Raw genomic sequence first — 16,885 nt, 5'->3', positions numbered from 1 at the left:
CCCCAGTAATCTGCTCTGGTCTGTCTGTGAAGGTGAAGGAGGCAGGGAGTGGGGTGGGGATTGTTTTCTTCTTGAGATCAGCTGGGGGAAAGGTCATGTTTTGCCTCCCAGGGTTGTACATTTGAAGTGAGGGGCTTGCTCCTGCTGGGCCTTGGAGATGGGGGAGGGAGAACAGTGTCAAGGGAAGGAAGAGCGGGGAGAAAGAGCAGTAGGCGCAGCCAGGCTGAGTTCTTCCTTTTTACCAAGGCCGCCGAGTGCCCGACCCCCCATGCTGCTGGTATGAGCTCCTTTCCCATTAAGGAGACCAAAGAATCACATTAGGGCAGCATTACCCACGCAGCAGCTACCCAAACTGATGTGATCATTTCTTCAGTTCCTCTTCAAACATTACGTGAACCAGGGTAGGCAGCATCCCTGCCTCAGGGGGGTTAGGGGAGACCAACCCCTGCCAAGCATTATGTGCTCCGTGCTGTCCCAGAAAAACAGGCCATGAGTCCCTTGGAGACAATATTTGGGTCTCTTTATGACCAACTACCCATCTTGATGAGAACTAGACCTACAGGGCCAGTGATTAGGGAGGCAAGACGGCCTGAAACTGGTCAGAACCCAAACCTCCAGGCCCTGACCGAGGTCCCAATGACACACTGTGGCCTGCACTGCACCCTCCCCTCCTCAGGGCCCTCCAAATCTGCCCCAGTTCTGCCTCAGTCCTTCTGGGGAGCCAGATCCTGACCCTCACACTGGTGGGGAGGATCAGCCCTGTGGTCACACCAGGTTGCGCTGGGAACGGCTGGGAATTACACTTAGGTGACACTTCGCCTGTTTGGAAACGGCTGCTCACTGGGGTGCTGCAATCTGTATAATGCTATGTCATCCAATATGGTAGCCACTAACCATACTTGGCTATTTAAATTATTTAAATTAAATTAAATTAAAAATGTAGTTCCTCCATCTACTAGCCCCCTTTCAAGGGCTCAAATACATGTTGCTGTAGCGGAGAGCACAGAAATAGAGCTCTATCACCGAGAGAGAAGTGCTTGGGACGGTGCTGGCAGGAAGCCTGTAATCTAAGCCACCATAACTATACCCTTCTCCACGCATCCCGGCCACAATCATCTCTGACTGGGCCCACAAAGCCTTTTTCAGTGGCCACCCCCAGCATTTGATGAACATGTATCAATTCGTCAAAGAACAGACCTGCCCAACCTTGGTTACAGAGAACTCGCAACCCATATTTTTCAAGGACATTTAATTGTACTAGATATTTTAGTGCAGGGTCTGGCCGGGCAAGATAAAAGTCGCCTCCCGTTTGTAGTTTCACAAAGGATGACCAGCTTGGCTCATTCCTCTGGCTCCCAAGATATTGCGACAAAACCATCAAAGGATCTATTTTCTACAACCATCCACCAGAACTCGGGTAAACACTGGGAGAGGACGGTGTGGCAGGGAATTGGGAAACAGTCGCTGAGTGAAAGGAGGCAATTTATCGCCCACTTCAGTTCTCATTCTCTCACAAGGAACCTTTATCAGTTTGGAGCTAGTTTTTTAAGAGAGGGGGAGGGAAACAAATCCATATTGAGTAGATCCTGCTTAGCAAGAGCCTTATCTAACTAGTTAGATGAGCTAGCATGTTGAGGGGAGGGAGTGGCACTTATGGGGCCACTGTAGGGTACCACGCAAGTTATCTCATTTTTTATTTAATCTTTACAACAACCCCAAGAGACAGACCAAGAGATAGGTGACAGACAAGAGACAGGTGGGTGGGGAGTGGGATTAATATTCCAATAAATAAATTGAGATTCAGAAAAGTTAAATCTTCCCAAAGTCATACCATTTATGAATAGCACATGGCAGTGTTTGACCCCAGGTCTCTGATTTCGCTGCCCTTGCTCCTATTGCCCATGCCCCTTTCACCCCACATGGCCTTCCCATCATCTGTCTCTCTCCCTCCTCTCTCCCCCCTTCTCCCCCCTCTCTCCCCCTCTCTCCCTCTCTCACTCCCTCTCTCTCTCCCCCCCCTCCCCACTCAAGCCTCATCCAGCGGTGGGAACTTGCTGGTAAGAGCACTCCTTTCTTCTGGTTGGTGAGATGACCAGCCAGCTGTGACTTGGAGAGTCTGTGTGTCTTTGGCTTTTCAAGCTACTTCTTTGAAAGGTTTTCACTGATTTCCAGGGAGAGTTCCAGAAGAAGCAGTACACATAGGAGAGAGAGTGCAGCCTTGGGATTAAGACAAGGAGTATCCAGAGTGGGCTTTGCTGCCAACCACACAAAACCCACGTGGGCCACAAAGTAATTGTATGTGAATGGGGTGAACCCCTAGACCTGGCACTTACGGGTGGGGCTCAGAGCCCTGCCTGGTCCATCCAGCACGTAGGAAGGGGATGGCTGTCACGAGGTTAATACCATCTACAAGTCAGGCACTTCTACATATGCTGTCTCATCACCTCCCCGTAACTACCCTGTGAGGAAACACAATGCCCATTTTTAAAAGAAGGAGACTGAGCTTCAGAGAGGCTAGGAGTGCTCACCACACAGTGGAAGGTGGCAGACTTGAACTCCAACCCAGGCTCCTGTCCCTCAGGAAGCACCAAGGCACAAGCAGAGAACAGCAGGACACCGATCAGCACAACACTCCTCAACCCTCACACACACACACTCCTTACCCTCCCCTACACATACACACACACACACACATACTCCCCTATCCCCACCCCTAGCAGAAGGGGCAACTACCCAAGAAGGGACAGCATCCAATCTATGACATGGGGCATCACTTAAGTGAGGAGTTACTATTAAGCCCAAATGTAGTCACCAGCCTAAGCACACAGGCACACATACATATGCTAACACCACCCCTTTCTTCCTCCTCTGAGCCTGCTCTGAGGTCATTCAGCCAGCCCCCCAGTGTGAGCTGCCTCCAGTGGTGGCCTTCCACACAATACCGGCCACGGGCCTCTCGATCCCACGATCTTCACCTGCCTCTTGGGTTAGAGGCATTTCAGATCTAGGAGCAAGCCCTCAGTGCTGCAGGAAAACACAGGAGATCTCATCTACCATCTCCACCAGAGAAAATCGATACACAGGGAAAAAAAGGCCTCTTTGATGTGTGCAAAGAGAGTCATAATATCTCCCAGAGCTAATATCTATCTAATGATTCAGAATCATTTTTTCCATGAGACCAAAAAAATAAAAATGTTCTCTCTTCCATAGATTTCACAACCTGATGCTCACAGTAGCTGCCTTGTGAAAATAACTTTAGGCTGTTTTATTTTAAGTGGCACCAGTGGGGATTCACACGAGATTAGAACCCAGGATTCTCAGGGTGTCAAAGCCCAGGAGGACTCTGCTGTAGGTGGAGTTTGCCGTATCTCTTTCAGGGTTAATGGACAATTTCATGCTGTTCATCTTTGAGACCCGAAATAATTTCTCTGCCTGCACTGAGGACTGTGTTGTGCTGGCCTCTGCACTCACAGGATCAAAAGCATTTTCCATAAATCATTTCTGAAATCCTTATTAAACATGTCATGAAGTAAAGTGAGCAAAATTCCTCACACTTCTTTTCTTAATCTTTGTAACAGCATCATTGTCCTGGAAAGGGGGTGGGATGGTGGGCAAATTGTCTTTTTTTTTCCCCCCAAGGAAAACACATAGAAGAATTCAGAATAAGAATAAATAATAAATAAGTTCTCAGTATGAAAGATCCTTTCATTTTTAAAAATGTTAATTTCAAAACTTCTCCAAAATGTGACTTTCCTCAGGCAGGCGCCATGGGCTTCCCTGTCTGTCAGCGTGCTGTGCGTTCGGCAGCCGTTCCCCACGGATACAAGGGGCCCTTGCGCATAGCATGTGAGAGCTAAAGGGACCTTTGCAATCATCCACCAGGGGCAGGGAACCTTTTTCCTGCCAAGGGCCATTTGGATATTTATAACATCATTCACGGGCCATACAAAATTATCAACTTAAAAATTAACTATGAGCCTGGCCAGGCGTGGCTCAGCGGTTGAGCATCGACCTAGGATCCAGGAGATCGCAGTTCGATTCCCGGTCAGGGCACAGGCCCGGGTTGTGGGTTCGATCCCCAGTCAGGGGTGTGCAGGAGCCAGCCGATCAATGACTCTCTCATCATTGATGTTTCAACTCTCTTTCTCCCTCTCCCTTCCTCTCTCTGAAATCAATAAAGGTATATTAAAAAACAAACAAAACAAAAAAAAACCTACATTTTTTTTTTTAATTAGCTATGAAAAAAGCTCCTAGCTTTATTGAATTTCGAGTCCTGCCTGCAGTTGCCTTGGCAGGTCCAGGCCAAATGATTTTTTGGGTCCTATAAAGCCTGTGGGCCGAATGTTCCCCAACCCTGATCTAAGCAGACCTAGGTTTTACACAAGCATCTTCCCCAGAATTGGGGAACCATGGCACCTGAGACATGGAAATCAATCCCTTCCTACTGGCAATTTAAGAACAAAGGAAGACAAACACTCTTCTCCAGCACAAAGACAGGAAACATTCATTCCCACTCAGGGCGAACATTCCAGGGACAGGCGGAAGGAATCTGCAGCAGTGACATCCCAGGATGGATGCCCATGGTGGCAGCCAGCAGCCAGTTGGTCTAGGTGGCCTCATGGAGCAGGTTTTGACCACAGCTTTTCTGCAGGAGCTGAGTGTCTGCCATTTGTGTTCAAAGGGCAGGCTCAGCTTACAGAACCAGAGCCCCAGGAGACAGTGGGGAGGGTCTTTTGGAATCAGACAGATACCTGGGTTCAAATTTGGCTCCACTTCTAACTGGGTGACCTTGTACTGTCTCCAAGTCTCTGCCTGCTTATCTGTAACTCACCAGGATCATTGACACCCTATCTGTCTAGATTTCAGCAGAAACCAGGACTTCACTGGCCTGGGTCAGCAAAAGAGAGCAGGCAGGACTCCTAACACTTGGCAGGCAGTATTAAAGAAACCCACATAGGGTGTCAGTGCTCCCCGAATCTGACAACAGGCCAGAAAGAGTGAGGGGAGGGAATAGCCCAGGGGAATGGGAGCAGTGGAGGAGTGGGGTACAGTTACTGTGTTGTCAGGCTCCAGAGCAGGAAAGAGCACAGAATAAACATCCTGACACCCCTCTAATCTCCTGCTGGTGCCTCCCCAGAGGTCAATCTCAACCAGAAACCATCCTGCAAGGCAGCCCGGGGCAGTGTAGGCTTTGGGGTCACATCCTGGGGTTCAGAGCTGGGCAGAGAGCAGATGGAGAGAGCGAAGGTAGGTGTAGAAAACACTGTCTAACCCGCATGTTGTCCTTATTTAGTCTTGTTATGAGGACAAAAATAACGTATGTAAAACACTTAGTATGTGGCCTGATACATAGTGGGGCCTCAAAAAATGGGAGCTATTTTCCCATTAGAGCTGTTCACATGTAGGGTCTTTATTGCCTTGTTTTCACACAAAGAGCCCCTAAGCAGTCCTTAGACGCCTGATGTGTGCTGTGAGCTGTGGAGATACAGGCATTGCTATGACCAAGGCTGCCCTCCGGGAGATAAGACAGGGCGGGTGCCCATGAGCCAGAGGGGGACAAGAGTCACAGAGGCCTTCCCAGCCACAAGCTCCTCCAGGCCAGAACCACAGCTCTGGTTCTCTTGTTTTCTTTCTTAATATGTGTTAAAGCTTTTCTTTTTCCAGTGAGATTCTAATAGAATACATGATTATGGTCGAAAATATGGAACATGTAGAAAAGCATAAAGACAAGAAGAAAAATTACCTCTCTACCCTCTCCAGAGATAAGCACTCTTTTAAAAAAAAATATATATATATGTGTGTGTGTGTGCGTGTGTGTGTGTGTTTATTGATTTCAGAGAGAGGAAGGGAGAGGGAGAGAGAGAGATAGAAACATCAATAATGAGAGTCATTGATCCACTGCCTCTTGCACACACCCCCACTGGGGATCGAGCCCACAACCTGGGCATGTGCCCTGACCAGGAATCGAACTGCTATCTCCTGGATCATAGGTTGAGGCTCAACTGCTGACCCACGCTTTCCAGGCAGAGATAAGCACTCTTAACATTTCTGTGACTGCCTCTCCTACGCCTTCCGTTTTAGAGTCAGCCTCTTATTACAGATACAATTTCATAGCCTGGTTGTTGTTTGGGTTTTTCCCCCACTTCTTTTATAAGCATTGAAATCATTCCAAAAGTATCTTTTAATGAACTCATAAGAGTAAATCACATGGCTGGGAATATGAGCTAGGAACCAGCAGACTAATGTCTAATTGCAGCTTCCCAGGTCTTCACCGCACTACAGCAGACAAATTACTTACCTTCGGCTTCTTCATTTGTACAGTGACGCTGGAGGGAGAAGGAAATAGGCATCTTACAAAGCTGTTGCAAAGAGAAATGAAGTATTTATTTCTGTGAAACCATTAGCTCAGTGTTTGGGACATAGTAAAGAGCTAAATAGTAGTTATCATAATTGTCATTAATAATCCATAGTCATTCCTCTATTAGTGAGTATTTAGGGTGTTTCTGATTTATTTTTAATTAGATAATTCTGTTATGACATTTTTGAACTTAAATCTTTTTTCCACAGTTTAACTTTTTCCTTAGGGTATATAAAGCTAATGGTCTCAGGTTTAAACATTTTAATCATTTAATTTCTAGAGCCAGGTGGCCTGGGGTTACATCCCAGCTATGCTACTTACTGCTGTGTGGTCCTGGAAAAGTCACATAACCTCTCTGTGCTTCAGTTACGCCTCCTCTAAAAGATCATGATGTAAGGATTAAATGAAATAATAGATGCAAACATTTGGCACAGTTAAAATGAGTATTAGCCAACATTATTATCACGCATATGCCAGTTATACTCTTACTTGTTTATCTCTGACAACTTTTAGCACTGGGCTGAGCATATTAAACTGGGTTAAAGTTGGTTGTTAGTAGTGTGCTTTGGGTGCATGGAAGATGCCCTGCCTCTCATTAGGAGGTTACCCCGAGTTCAGTCCTCCTACTTCATCCTGTCCACACTCATGCCCACCTCCCCCACCCACGCCTATGGCTTTATCTTTTGGACTTAGTTCCACTTATATGACACTATTATCTTAAAAGAGAGTGCCCCAGACAGACGTTAAATAGTGTGAGACCTCTCCAGAGGCTTCTGGAATTTTAGGCCAGACACTACTACCAGCCAAAGGTTTAGGGACCCTTCCTGGGACTTGACCCACACCCCTTATCTTATTTCTCACCCACAGTCTCATAGTCCTGAGAGTATCAGACTACTTTATTCTGGGCTGGAGGATTTAAGCACCTACTACGTACAGGTCACAGGAGTAAATCCACCGAAAAACCCAAATGAGAGGATTGGTTTGTGGCAAAGGGTAGGTTTGTATAAATAACCCAGAAACCCAGCAATAAAGTCACACCCTGCAGCTGGGGTGTTGGCAACACTCCATTAGCCACAGCTGTTAGGTTTGTGTGCAGCTACCAACTTCCAGTGGAAATGCACCATGTAGAAGTTAGTAGAATGATTCATGGGGATGATGAATTTCCACATGCCGGGTACATGAAATGGATGACCACATGGCTAGTTCTAGGATCTCTGCTTCCCAGTAGGAATTCTCATATAACAAAGCTTGAAACTCAGGCCTTGGATTCTCAGAGGTGATTTTCCATCTTGCTAAATGTTAATACATATCCTGATACTTCCAAGAAAATCATCAGGTCATTCATCCCACAAATGTTTAGTAAGCACCTACTATGTGCAAGGCACTGTATCAGGACTAGTGGATTAGTCATCATCTAGAACAGGAAAGGTGAGTATGCAGCAAGCATACCCTATCCTCTGCCCAAGACAGACACTAGTCTTCCAAAGAGCCTGGACATGGTCTCAGACCCCATTTCAGGACTCTAGGCAGTCCTTTCAATCAAATTGACATGCCATATTAAACCTGTTCACAGTCTTGGAGCTAAAACACTACAGGTACTTAGAAAATACGGACACAGCAAGAAAAAGAAGTCCAAGCAACCATCAGCCAAATGGAATGAGTAGGGGAAACAGCCCCACACACAGCTGGTTGGTATGACAACGCAGGATAAGCCAAGGCCATCCTAGGAACCATGGCAAAAGGTGCAGGCTAAAAGCACAGATGCTGCTGTGTGACCTTGAGCGTATCACTTCACCTCTCTGAGCCCCAGTTTTCTGATTTGTAAAATGAAGATGATAGTTACACTACCTACCTCTTAGAGTTGTTATGACAAGGTAATGAGATGATGCAATGTGAAGTATTTAACAGTACCTGTCTCCTAGTAAGCAATTTGTTTTTCAGTAATGAAATATAGGCTGTATTTAGGTAAAGAGGAATAAAATAAATTTTCTCTTCCAAACAACCCAGTAAAAGGACATTCTGGACATTTGATAAAACTTTCAGGCCCAAGTACTAGAACTCAAGTTATCTTGTTTCCATTGGAAAATGTGCTCATTGAACCCCACAGAGCTAGTTCCCAGGAACTGCCCCAGAATATAGTCCTGTGGTCATCAGGGCAAATGTCTCAAATGGAGCTCTGCTTCACCCCAACGCTGACCCCATCAAACAGCGGCAAAAGTAAGACATGGCAGTGTGTTCCCTTGCCTTTGTCTAGTGCCTAGAAGGCACATATCCTTTGATCTATGAAAGGGGACCCCTACCAAATACACAGGGTAGCCCAACAGAATTGCATCCAGAACTTGGGGACAATGCCAGATATACTATACTCCTCTTCTACTTTCTCTTGTTGGATAATATTTATTATTATTATTTTACAAGCACGATATGAGTCCCCTGTAGACATTTAGGAAATACAGAGAAGGAAAAAGAAGAAAATAAAAGGCATTCATCATTCCATCACCAGAGGGGTAGAGAGAGTCCAGGTATCTATCCATCCAGACTTTTCCCTCTGCATTTTTAAATTTTAAAAATATGAGATATTTAACTTAAAAATGTTAATTCTCTCCCCCTCCCCCCCAGTTTATCATTATCAGTTCAAGATGCAGTTCCTCAACCAAATCGAGAAGCCAGTAGAACCAACTTTCACCATGTCACTCCTGGGAACAGAAAACGAAATGCATAAAATCCCCATCACACTGTGAGTATGAGGAGCAGCCCGTCTATGGCGATGACAGGCTTAATTTTATCACAGGGACTGCATGGACGCTGTACTTCTCAAGGGTCAGGCCAGATATAACCTACTCTTCTCAGCCCATTAGCACTGCCCCAAACACCCTATCAGATGAGACATCCGCCCAAGCCCGACGCCTTGTCGTCCCTCCCCAGCCTCGCCCAGTCCCACCGGTTACTTTACATTGGTGCTGCCTGTGTATGGGATGGGCCCACTGCCATGTGGGCTGAGTGGGGAGGGAAGCCAGAGGTGGCCCAGTCCCTGTCCGCAGTACAGGACGTAGATCTGAGCAGGGAGGAGTGGTGAGCGCCAGAGCAGGTGTCCACAGGAAGGCCCTGAGTGCCTTTCCAGTGAGTTCTGAAAAGTAGCCCAGAAATAAATCTAGGATCACTCAACTTGGCACCAGTTTCCCCTCCCAGTCGGCCTGCGCTGCCAGCCCTGCCCATCTGTCCTCCGTCCTGTTACACACCTGCTCACAACACAAGCAGTAGCCTCCTGCCTCCCTCAGAGGCTCCCCAGAGTCACTGGCCAGAAAAGGCCCATTGGGCTGCTTTTTCTCAGCATTTCAACTCTCTTCTGGGGAAGTGACACTAGCCCTTCTCTCACACCAGGGACAGTCCTCAGCTTCTGAAAATTGCCCCCAGGCTTTGATCTTTTATGTCACACTGCTTCAGTTATTCAGGAAGTATTTGCTGGTGCTCTGCCCTGGTGGTAGAGAGGACCTTGTCCTTAGGATACTCCCAGTCTAGCAGAGCAGAGGCATTCCCAACCGGCTCCCTGTAACATTCTGCAAGAAGAGCTATGATGAGCCGCACAAGGAAACTCTCCGTCCGTCTCACTGTAAATCTAATGTTACCTAGGCACTGTCCCAAATCTCCCCTGGGGGGTTATTCTAAAGCAGGTCAGGGAACCTTTTTTCTGCCAAGGCCATTTGGATATTTATAACATCATTCAAAGGTTATGAAAAATTATCAACTTAAAAATTAACTTTGAAAAAAGCTCCTAGATTTATTGAATTTCAAGTCCCACCTGCAGTTGCCTTGGCAGGGCCAGACCAAATGATTTCACAGACCATAAAAGGCCCATGGGCCAGATGTTCCCCCACCCCTGTTCTAAAAAGTGGAAAAGGCATCTAGGTGCTCTCAATGTTGGGACACTTTTAATGTCCTGGAGATTAGTAAGTAAACTGACAATGATGATACTTGTGAATATGCATTTAAACCTTGCTCTAAATTGGTGCATCCTTTTAATATATGGTTTTCTCTTACTATTATGCTTTGTTGTTTAAACAGAAGTTTTTATTTATTTGGGGAGAAACAAAGCCTTGCTGCGGAGGGAAGAGTGTGGTATGGCTCTGCTGTGATAATGAAACCTCCAGAGAGCTGAACTGCACAGAGGCCATTGTCAAAGGCCCACTGTCTCACAGGGACAGTTTTCCTGATTTGCTGTGTAAAACTAGGAAGCCCGAGCTAAATGAAGTTAGCTAGACTCTTTATTGCGGAACTCTCAGAGCCTTTATAAGATGCTATCACAGAAAATAGTATGGTTTTCCCAATATTACCAGCCTAGAGAACCCGTTTTTATCCTGGTATATCCATTGCTATGTCTAGTAATAATCTGTCCAACACCAATTTGAGAAATAGCAGCAGAAATGACCATCCAAGTCACACAAGCAAACCTAACATATCCCAAATGTATCTAAGCATCACTTTGCCGTTACAGATAAACTGACTGTGTCTGGTTTCCTTTGTATCGTCAAGGGGCGAAGGAATTACTAGCAATAAAACCTATTCCTTTCTTATCACATTGGATTCGGATATCGGCGAGCTGGTCATGATCAAGTTCAAGCGGGAGAACAGCGCAGTGTGGGCCAATGTCTGGAACACGGTCCAGACCATCATCCCGTGGGGCACCGGGCCCCTCTACTCGGGCCTCGTTCTGAAGGAGATCCGAGTCAAAGCAGGAGAAACCCAGAAAAGGTGAGTGCCCGTTCGACCCCCCCAGCCAAGCATCTACATGTGCCAGCGCTTTTGTAATGTAACCCTTGCATTTATCTTACGGAGTGGGCGTTATTACGTCCTAATAATGAAGGACGGACACTCAGAAAGGCGAAGTGTCCACCCCAAGTTCGCTCAGCCACAGGTGGAAGGGCCGGGACCTGCCCCGGGCCTCCGAGCCCAGCCTAGCCTCTTCCCGCCGCCCGAGCTTGAGAGCCGCCTCCCCAGCCCAGCACTTCTCGGACCCCAGCATTACCAGGTGATGTCAGGGCTTCTGGTCCAAGGACCACACTTTGAGTGGCAAGGACCCAGATTTGACGTTTCTTTTTTGTTGCCTAAGCGGAGGAATGCTTTTAACAGATCACAGTCTCACAATCTCACTCTGTAGCAGTGTTTCAAATCTTAGAGTGCCAGAGAATCACTGGGAAGCTTATTAAATATGCGTCATTCTGGCCCCACCTGCAGAGCTCCTGACTCACTGAGGCCTGTGAAGGGCCGGGGACACGAGTTTGTTCCTGAGAGCCCTAAGGCATTCTGATGCGGCCCATGGACTACCCTTAGGAAACGTTGCTCTGTGTGGTTTAGCATCTCCCTTGGCCCCAAGGTCCTCGGGGACAATAGGGGAATAGGGAATAAAGGAAAGAAAAGGTCGTGCGGCTGCTACTTCAGCCCTCTCAGCAGAGCAAAGAGATGCCCAACATGTTTTGCCATGGCAACCACACTGCCTGTCGTTCTGCAGGTCTCATGAAGGAAGAATTGTCCTCCCAGACCTTTTCCTATCTCTCCCCCTGTGTTCAGGACACGTGTCTCTCCTCGCTCTTCCCTTTCCAGGAAGTGCATTTGTCTCTTTGGCTTGTCCCCAATAGGGGTGGACAACAGCCGGCCTCTCACCCCTGAACTACATGCCTCCCTCACCCCCTAGGTTTCACTGCCAGGAGGGGGCCCAAGGCAGAGTTTTGCCCCCTGAGTCCCTTCTACAGCCACACTCTGAGATTTTATCTTCCTGGGATACAGAACCCTGGCAATTACTAAGAGCATACGCTGGAGTCTGCCAACAGATTTCTCCACATGATCAATTTGGAAAATTAAACTGCGCCTCTGCTCCTCCACGCTTAGCTGTTCTTGCATGACTTTCTGGCCCTTTACATCAGCTGCATGTCTCAGCACCGCCCCTCCCCATGTGCTCTCAGCCAGAGAGGAAGTTCTCTGGTTTAGTGGCTGTTCACCATGACAATTCTGTGTGACTTGACCTGAAAGGTTGTATGAAAGACAGCACTCCCTTCTCCATGGGCGCTTCCCCATGTGGTTCTCAAGAAGGAAAGAGGAGGCCCTGGCTGGATGGCTCAGTTGGTCAGAGCATCATCCCAATATGCCAAGGTTGTGGGTTCAATTCTCGGTTAGGGCACATACAAGAATCAACCAACGAACGTGTAATAAGCGGAACAACAAATCCATGTTTCTCTCTCTCTCAATCTCTCTCACATGTGCGCACTCTCCTCCTTCCTCTAAAAAGTCAATAAATAAAAAAATAATAAATAAAAAAAAGGAAAGAGGGGTGGGGAGGAACAGCACTTACTAAGCTCCTAAAGCCCAGCAGGCATTGAACCGAGAGCTCCAGAGCAGGAATCGCATGTAATCTTCCCAATGACCCTCTGAAAAATGTAGTATTGGCTGTGCAGACTTGGAACTTTAGGCTCACAAAATTTACACAGCTTGGGGACTTTCCTAATAATTGTCCAAGCCCAGATCTGACTTGGATTTGTCCGATTCATTGCCTGTTTGTTGACCATACACTGTTTCCAACCGGTCCTTCCTCCATTATTCTTGGCCCCAGGAATCTGACTTTCCTTAGTGTAATCTAGCAGAGTGTGGCTCTGGGCATTAATATGCATGCACATCAAACCCTTCTTCGGGGCTGGAGGAGGAACATGCTGAAAAGAGGGGAGGGGCTATGGGACGTAGAGTTTTTCATCTGTAAGTACTCAGTGCCTTCTGTGTGTCTTCACAGTACCAGATATCATTGGGGGAGACCAAAAAAATCTGACTTGTGGCTCTTGGCATAAATGAAAACAAGATGCATTAATTTTACTAAAAAAAAATATGCTCCACCACAGGGCTTCTCCAACCTTAATGCCTGCACAGGTCATCTGGGAATCGTGTTAAAATGCAGCTCTGCTTCAGTAGGTCTGGGTGGGGCATGAGATTCTGCTTTTCTAACAAGTTCCCCTGTGCTGCTGATGCTGCTGGTTCATAGACCACACTTTGACTGGCGAGGGCCTAGTACTGCATGGCCTAGGAAGTTTAAGAAGACAGACATCACCCGCGCCAGCGTGGCTCAGTGGTTGAGCATCGACCTAGGATCCAGGAGATCGGGGTTCGATTCCCTGTCAGGGCATATGCCCGGGTTGTGGACTCGATCCCCAGCGGGGGGCATGCAGGAGGCAGCCCATCAATGACTCTCTCTTCATTGATGTTTCTATCTCTCCCTCTCCCTTCCTCTCTCTCTAAAAATCAATAAAAAATATATTTTTCTAAAAAAAGGAGAGTCAGGGAGCAATATGTAAGCAGGGTTCATGGCCTCTACATCAGCTAGGCCTAAACTCTAATTTTGACTTCACTGCTTACCACCTCTATAGAATAAATATGTAGAATAATTCAGAGAATAACTGCACCTCTGAGACTCAGTTCCTTAGTAATAAAAGGGAATTATATTATGTATCTCATGAGACTAATAACAATTACTAGTTTTTAATTACCTTCTACAAACCAAAATCCCAGAGCTAGGATGCACACTCCTAACCTCGTACTCTTAATCTCTCTGCTAACTGCAAGGGGGGAAAGTTGGTAAGTCATTTGCTGTGTGATTTCACTGGTGATTCTTGTCTCCTGCAGGCACGAAGTCGGGGATGAGAGGGGTCTGTTGTGGGGTGAAGGGAAAGGGCAGAAAATATTAGCCCTGCAGAAGGACATAAAAAACAATAAGCTAATCATAATGAGATGTTCAATTTCCATAGTAATCATATAATTCAAAACAAAAATTAGCCTGGCCAGCATGGCTCAGTGGTTGAGCATCGACCTAGGATCCAAGAGACAGAGGTTCGATTCCACATGCCCAGGTTTCGGGCTCAATCCCCTGTAGGGAGTGTGTAGGAGGCAGCCAATCAATGACGACTCTCTCATCATTGATGTTTCTATCTCTCTCTCCCTCTCCCTTCCTCTCTCTGAAATCAATAAAGACATTAAAAAAAAAACAACACAAAAATCAATGAAATTATCCCTGGTCAACCATCAGTTTGGCAGGAATTAAAAGACAGATAACACCCAGAGTTGGTGAAGGTGTAGAGCAGTGGGCATTCTCCTGATTAGCAGTGGGAGAGAAATTACAGAGCTCCTGCAGGGGAGCTTCACTCAACAACTAACATCTGGCGAGCACCTACCTTATGCCAGGCACTGGTTGTGGGCACCAGATATACAGCAGTGAAGAGAAGACACAAAGGCGTTGGCCTCGTGGAGCTTACATCACCAAAACCTTACATATGCATAATATCTATGGCCGAGGATATGACACGACACAGAATTTTACTCCTAGGTGTCTGTCCTGGAGAACTTTAAGTATGCCCACAAGGGATATATGTCTACAAAATGTTTGTTGCAGTACTATTTGGAAATAGTAAGCCATTGGGAAAATCTCAGAATCCATCAGTTGGAAAATGCCTAAATGCATTGTGCTTTATGCGTACAATGGAACGCCGTCCATGCAGCAGGCGAGAAAGAATGAAATAGACTTACATGGACTAATATGACTGGTCTCTAAGCACATTAATTGGTGGCAAGGCAAGTTTTCAGAAAAATACCTACAGAAAACCTTCATGTTTGCACATGAACATCGATATACGTGTAAACGCACTGGAAAGACAAAAGCCAAACCATGAAGCAGGAAGGGAAGCGACACTGGTGAAGGGTGATGGAGAAGAGGACCTTGAACACGTGACTTTATTTTTTATTATTTGAATTTTTCAAGAATGCATTTATAACTTACTTATAACACTTTCATTTCAGCTTTATTGAAGTGTATTTAACAAATAAGATATTTAAAGTGAGCATCATTGTGATTTGATATAGAGTAGGTTTGCAGTTGTGAGTACACAAAACAGAGTTTATTCCTGTATTATTATTTATTAATTATTACCTCTTTGTATTATATCTAATTATTATATTACTTCTTTGTAGTATTATAACTGTAAACCTACTTTTGCCCACCTTGTAGAAACACATTGCAAAAGGATCCTCCCATCCAGTTAATTAGCACATTCCTCACCTTACATATTTATCATTTTTTATTTCCTTTATATCATACAGTGTTACCAACTATAGTCACCATGTTTTACATTAGATCAGCAGACCTCCTTCATTCTGTAGCTGGAAGTTCATATCCTCTTACCATCCTCTCCCTATTCCACTTTCCCCAGTCCCTGGGAACCACTTTTCTATGCTTTTTCTATGAGTTCTACTTTTTTTTTTAGATTTCACATATAAGCGATACCATGCAATATTTGTCTGGCTTATATACTACTTTAATTTAAAAAGTCTGATTGAGTCAAGACTTGACCTCAGATGCAATTCAAAGAAAAGGAAGCCATAAACTAGAATTCTCTTTGACTACTGCTAATTTTTTTCTAATAGATGCAGTTGAAGCCAGTGAAACAAAATAGCACTTCAGGCCAAGCTACTGGTCAAAGCAGTCTAGCTGTTATCTCTGTTGTCTCCAAGAGAGACCCAAAGCAACTGCGATGTCCTCTTCGGCTGGACAGTGTCTGCACCAATGAGAGGAAGGGGCAGGGCTTACATGACTGAGCCAGGCAGAGGCTGGTGACAGTGGCCTCCTGCCCAGGGACCTTTAAGACGGGCAATGACAAATTGGAGTGTGTCCAACAAAGGAAGGCTGGAGTAAACCTGTCTGGGCTGAGCAGTGGAAGGAACTGCAACTGTTCGTTTGCCCTGGAGTCAGGGCAATATAGTGAGAGGAACACTAGTTACCCTCAAATCTCTGATGAGCGCTTTTAAGGGAAACAGAGGAGGACTGCCCCTGGGACTTCCAGTTTTTACAGAACTGAAATCAACCCAGAGCAGAGTTCCAGGAAGCCTGACACAGATTGCTCTCACTGACTTGGGTTTTGCTTTTCTCTGAAGTTATGGAAATATTTGCAAACATAACAATCTAATTTTTTTTCAAACATAGCATGTGTTCTATCAATTGAGTATTTGATGAAGGATGAAACACTTCAGTAAGCTCCATCTAAAACTCAATGCTGCATTTGCTTTATGTTTCCTATTCAGGATGTCATTCTGCTCAGAAAACACGGAGGACCTACAGCTTCACCCAACCCAGGAGAAAACCTTCGTGAGGTGTGACGGAAGCTATAAAAAAATGAAGCGGAGGGACAGATGAGTTTTAATGAAGACCCAGTATAAAGAAGAAATTATCTTAATTCTTATCTGGAATGGTTACCTTATTTGGAAACCAGTTAAATAAAAGAATCTTGCATAAAGTTTAAAGGAGGAGCACATTTCACTATTATAAACTAAGCTTTTAATAACTATATTTTGTAACTTTATTCAAATATTAGTGTAACCAAATATTTCCCAGTTTTATCTGATTAAGTGGTAATAGATGCAAATTAGTACCAATGTAAGAGCCATTTTAGATCTGTTGTTCTAATTGAAAATGTCTTTTCCAATTAAGTCAAATTTCCCTTAATT

The 16,885-nt window shown here is 45.6% G+C and overlaps 1 protein-coding gene across 1 annotated transcript in view; it reads left to right on the top strand.

Moving 5' to 3' along the window:
• Positions 1-16,574, top strand: part of LIPC (lipase C, hepatic type) — a 142,028-nt gene extending 125,454 nt beyond the window's left edge. The window contains exons 8-10 of the mRNA XM_016208512.2: positions 8,978-9,095; positions 10,889-11,107; positions 16,463-16,574. Of these exons, the coding sequence (XP_016063998.2) occupies positions 8,978-9,095; positions 10,889-11,107; positions 16,463-16,574 (449 nt within the window). The remainder of the gene's footprint in view (positions 1-8,977; positions 9,096-10,888; positions 11,108-16,462) is intronic.
• Positions 16,575-16,885: the final 311 nt, after the last annotated feature.

The sequence above is a fragment of the Miniopterus natalensis genome, chromosome 1, assembly GCF_054644295.1.
Source record: "Miniopterus natalensis isolate mMinNat1 chromosome 1, mMinNat1.hap1, whole genome shotgun sequence".
NCBI lineage: Eukaryota > Metazoa > Chordata > Mammalia > Chiroptera > Miniopteridae > Miniopterus > Miniopterus natalensis.
The sequence above is the reverse complement of the archived record's forward strand: the minus strand, read 5'-3'. Positions and strand labels throughout refer to the sequence as shown.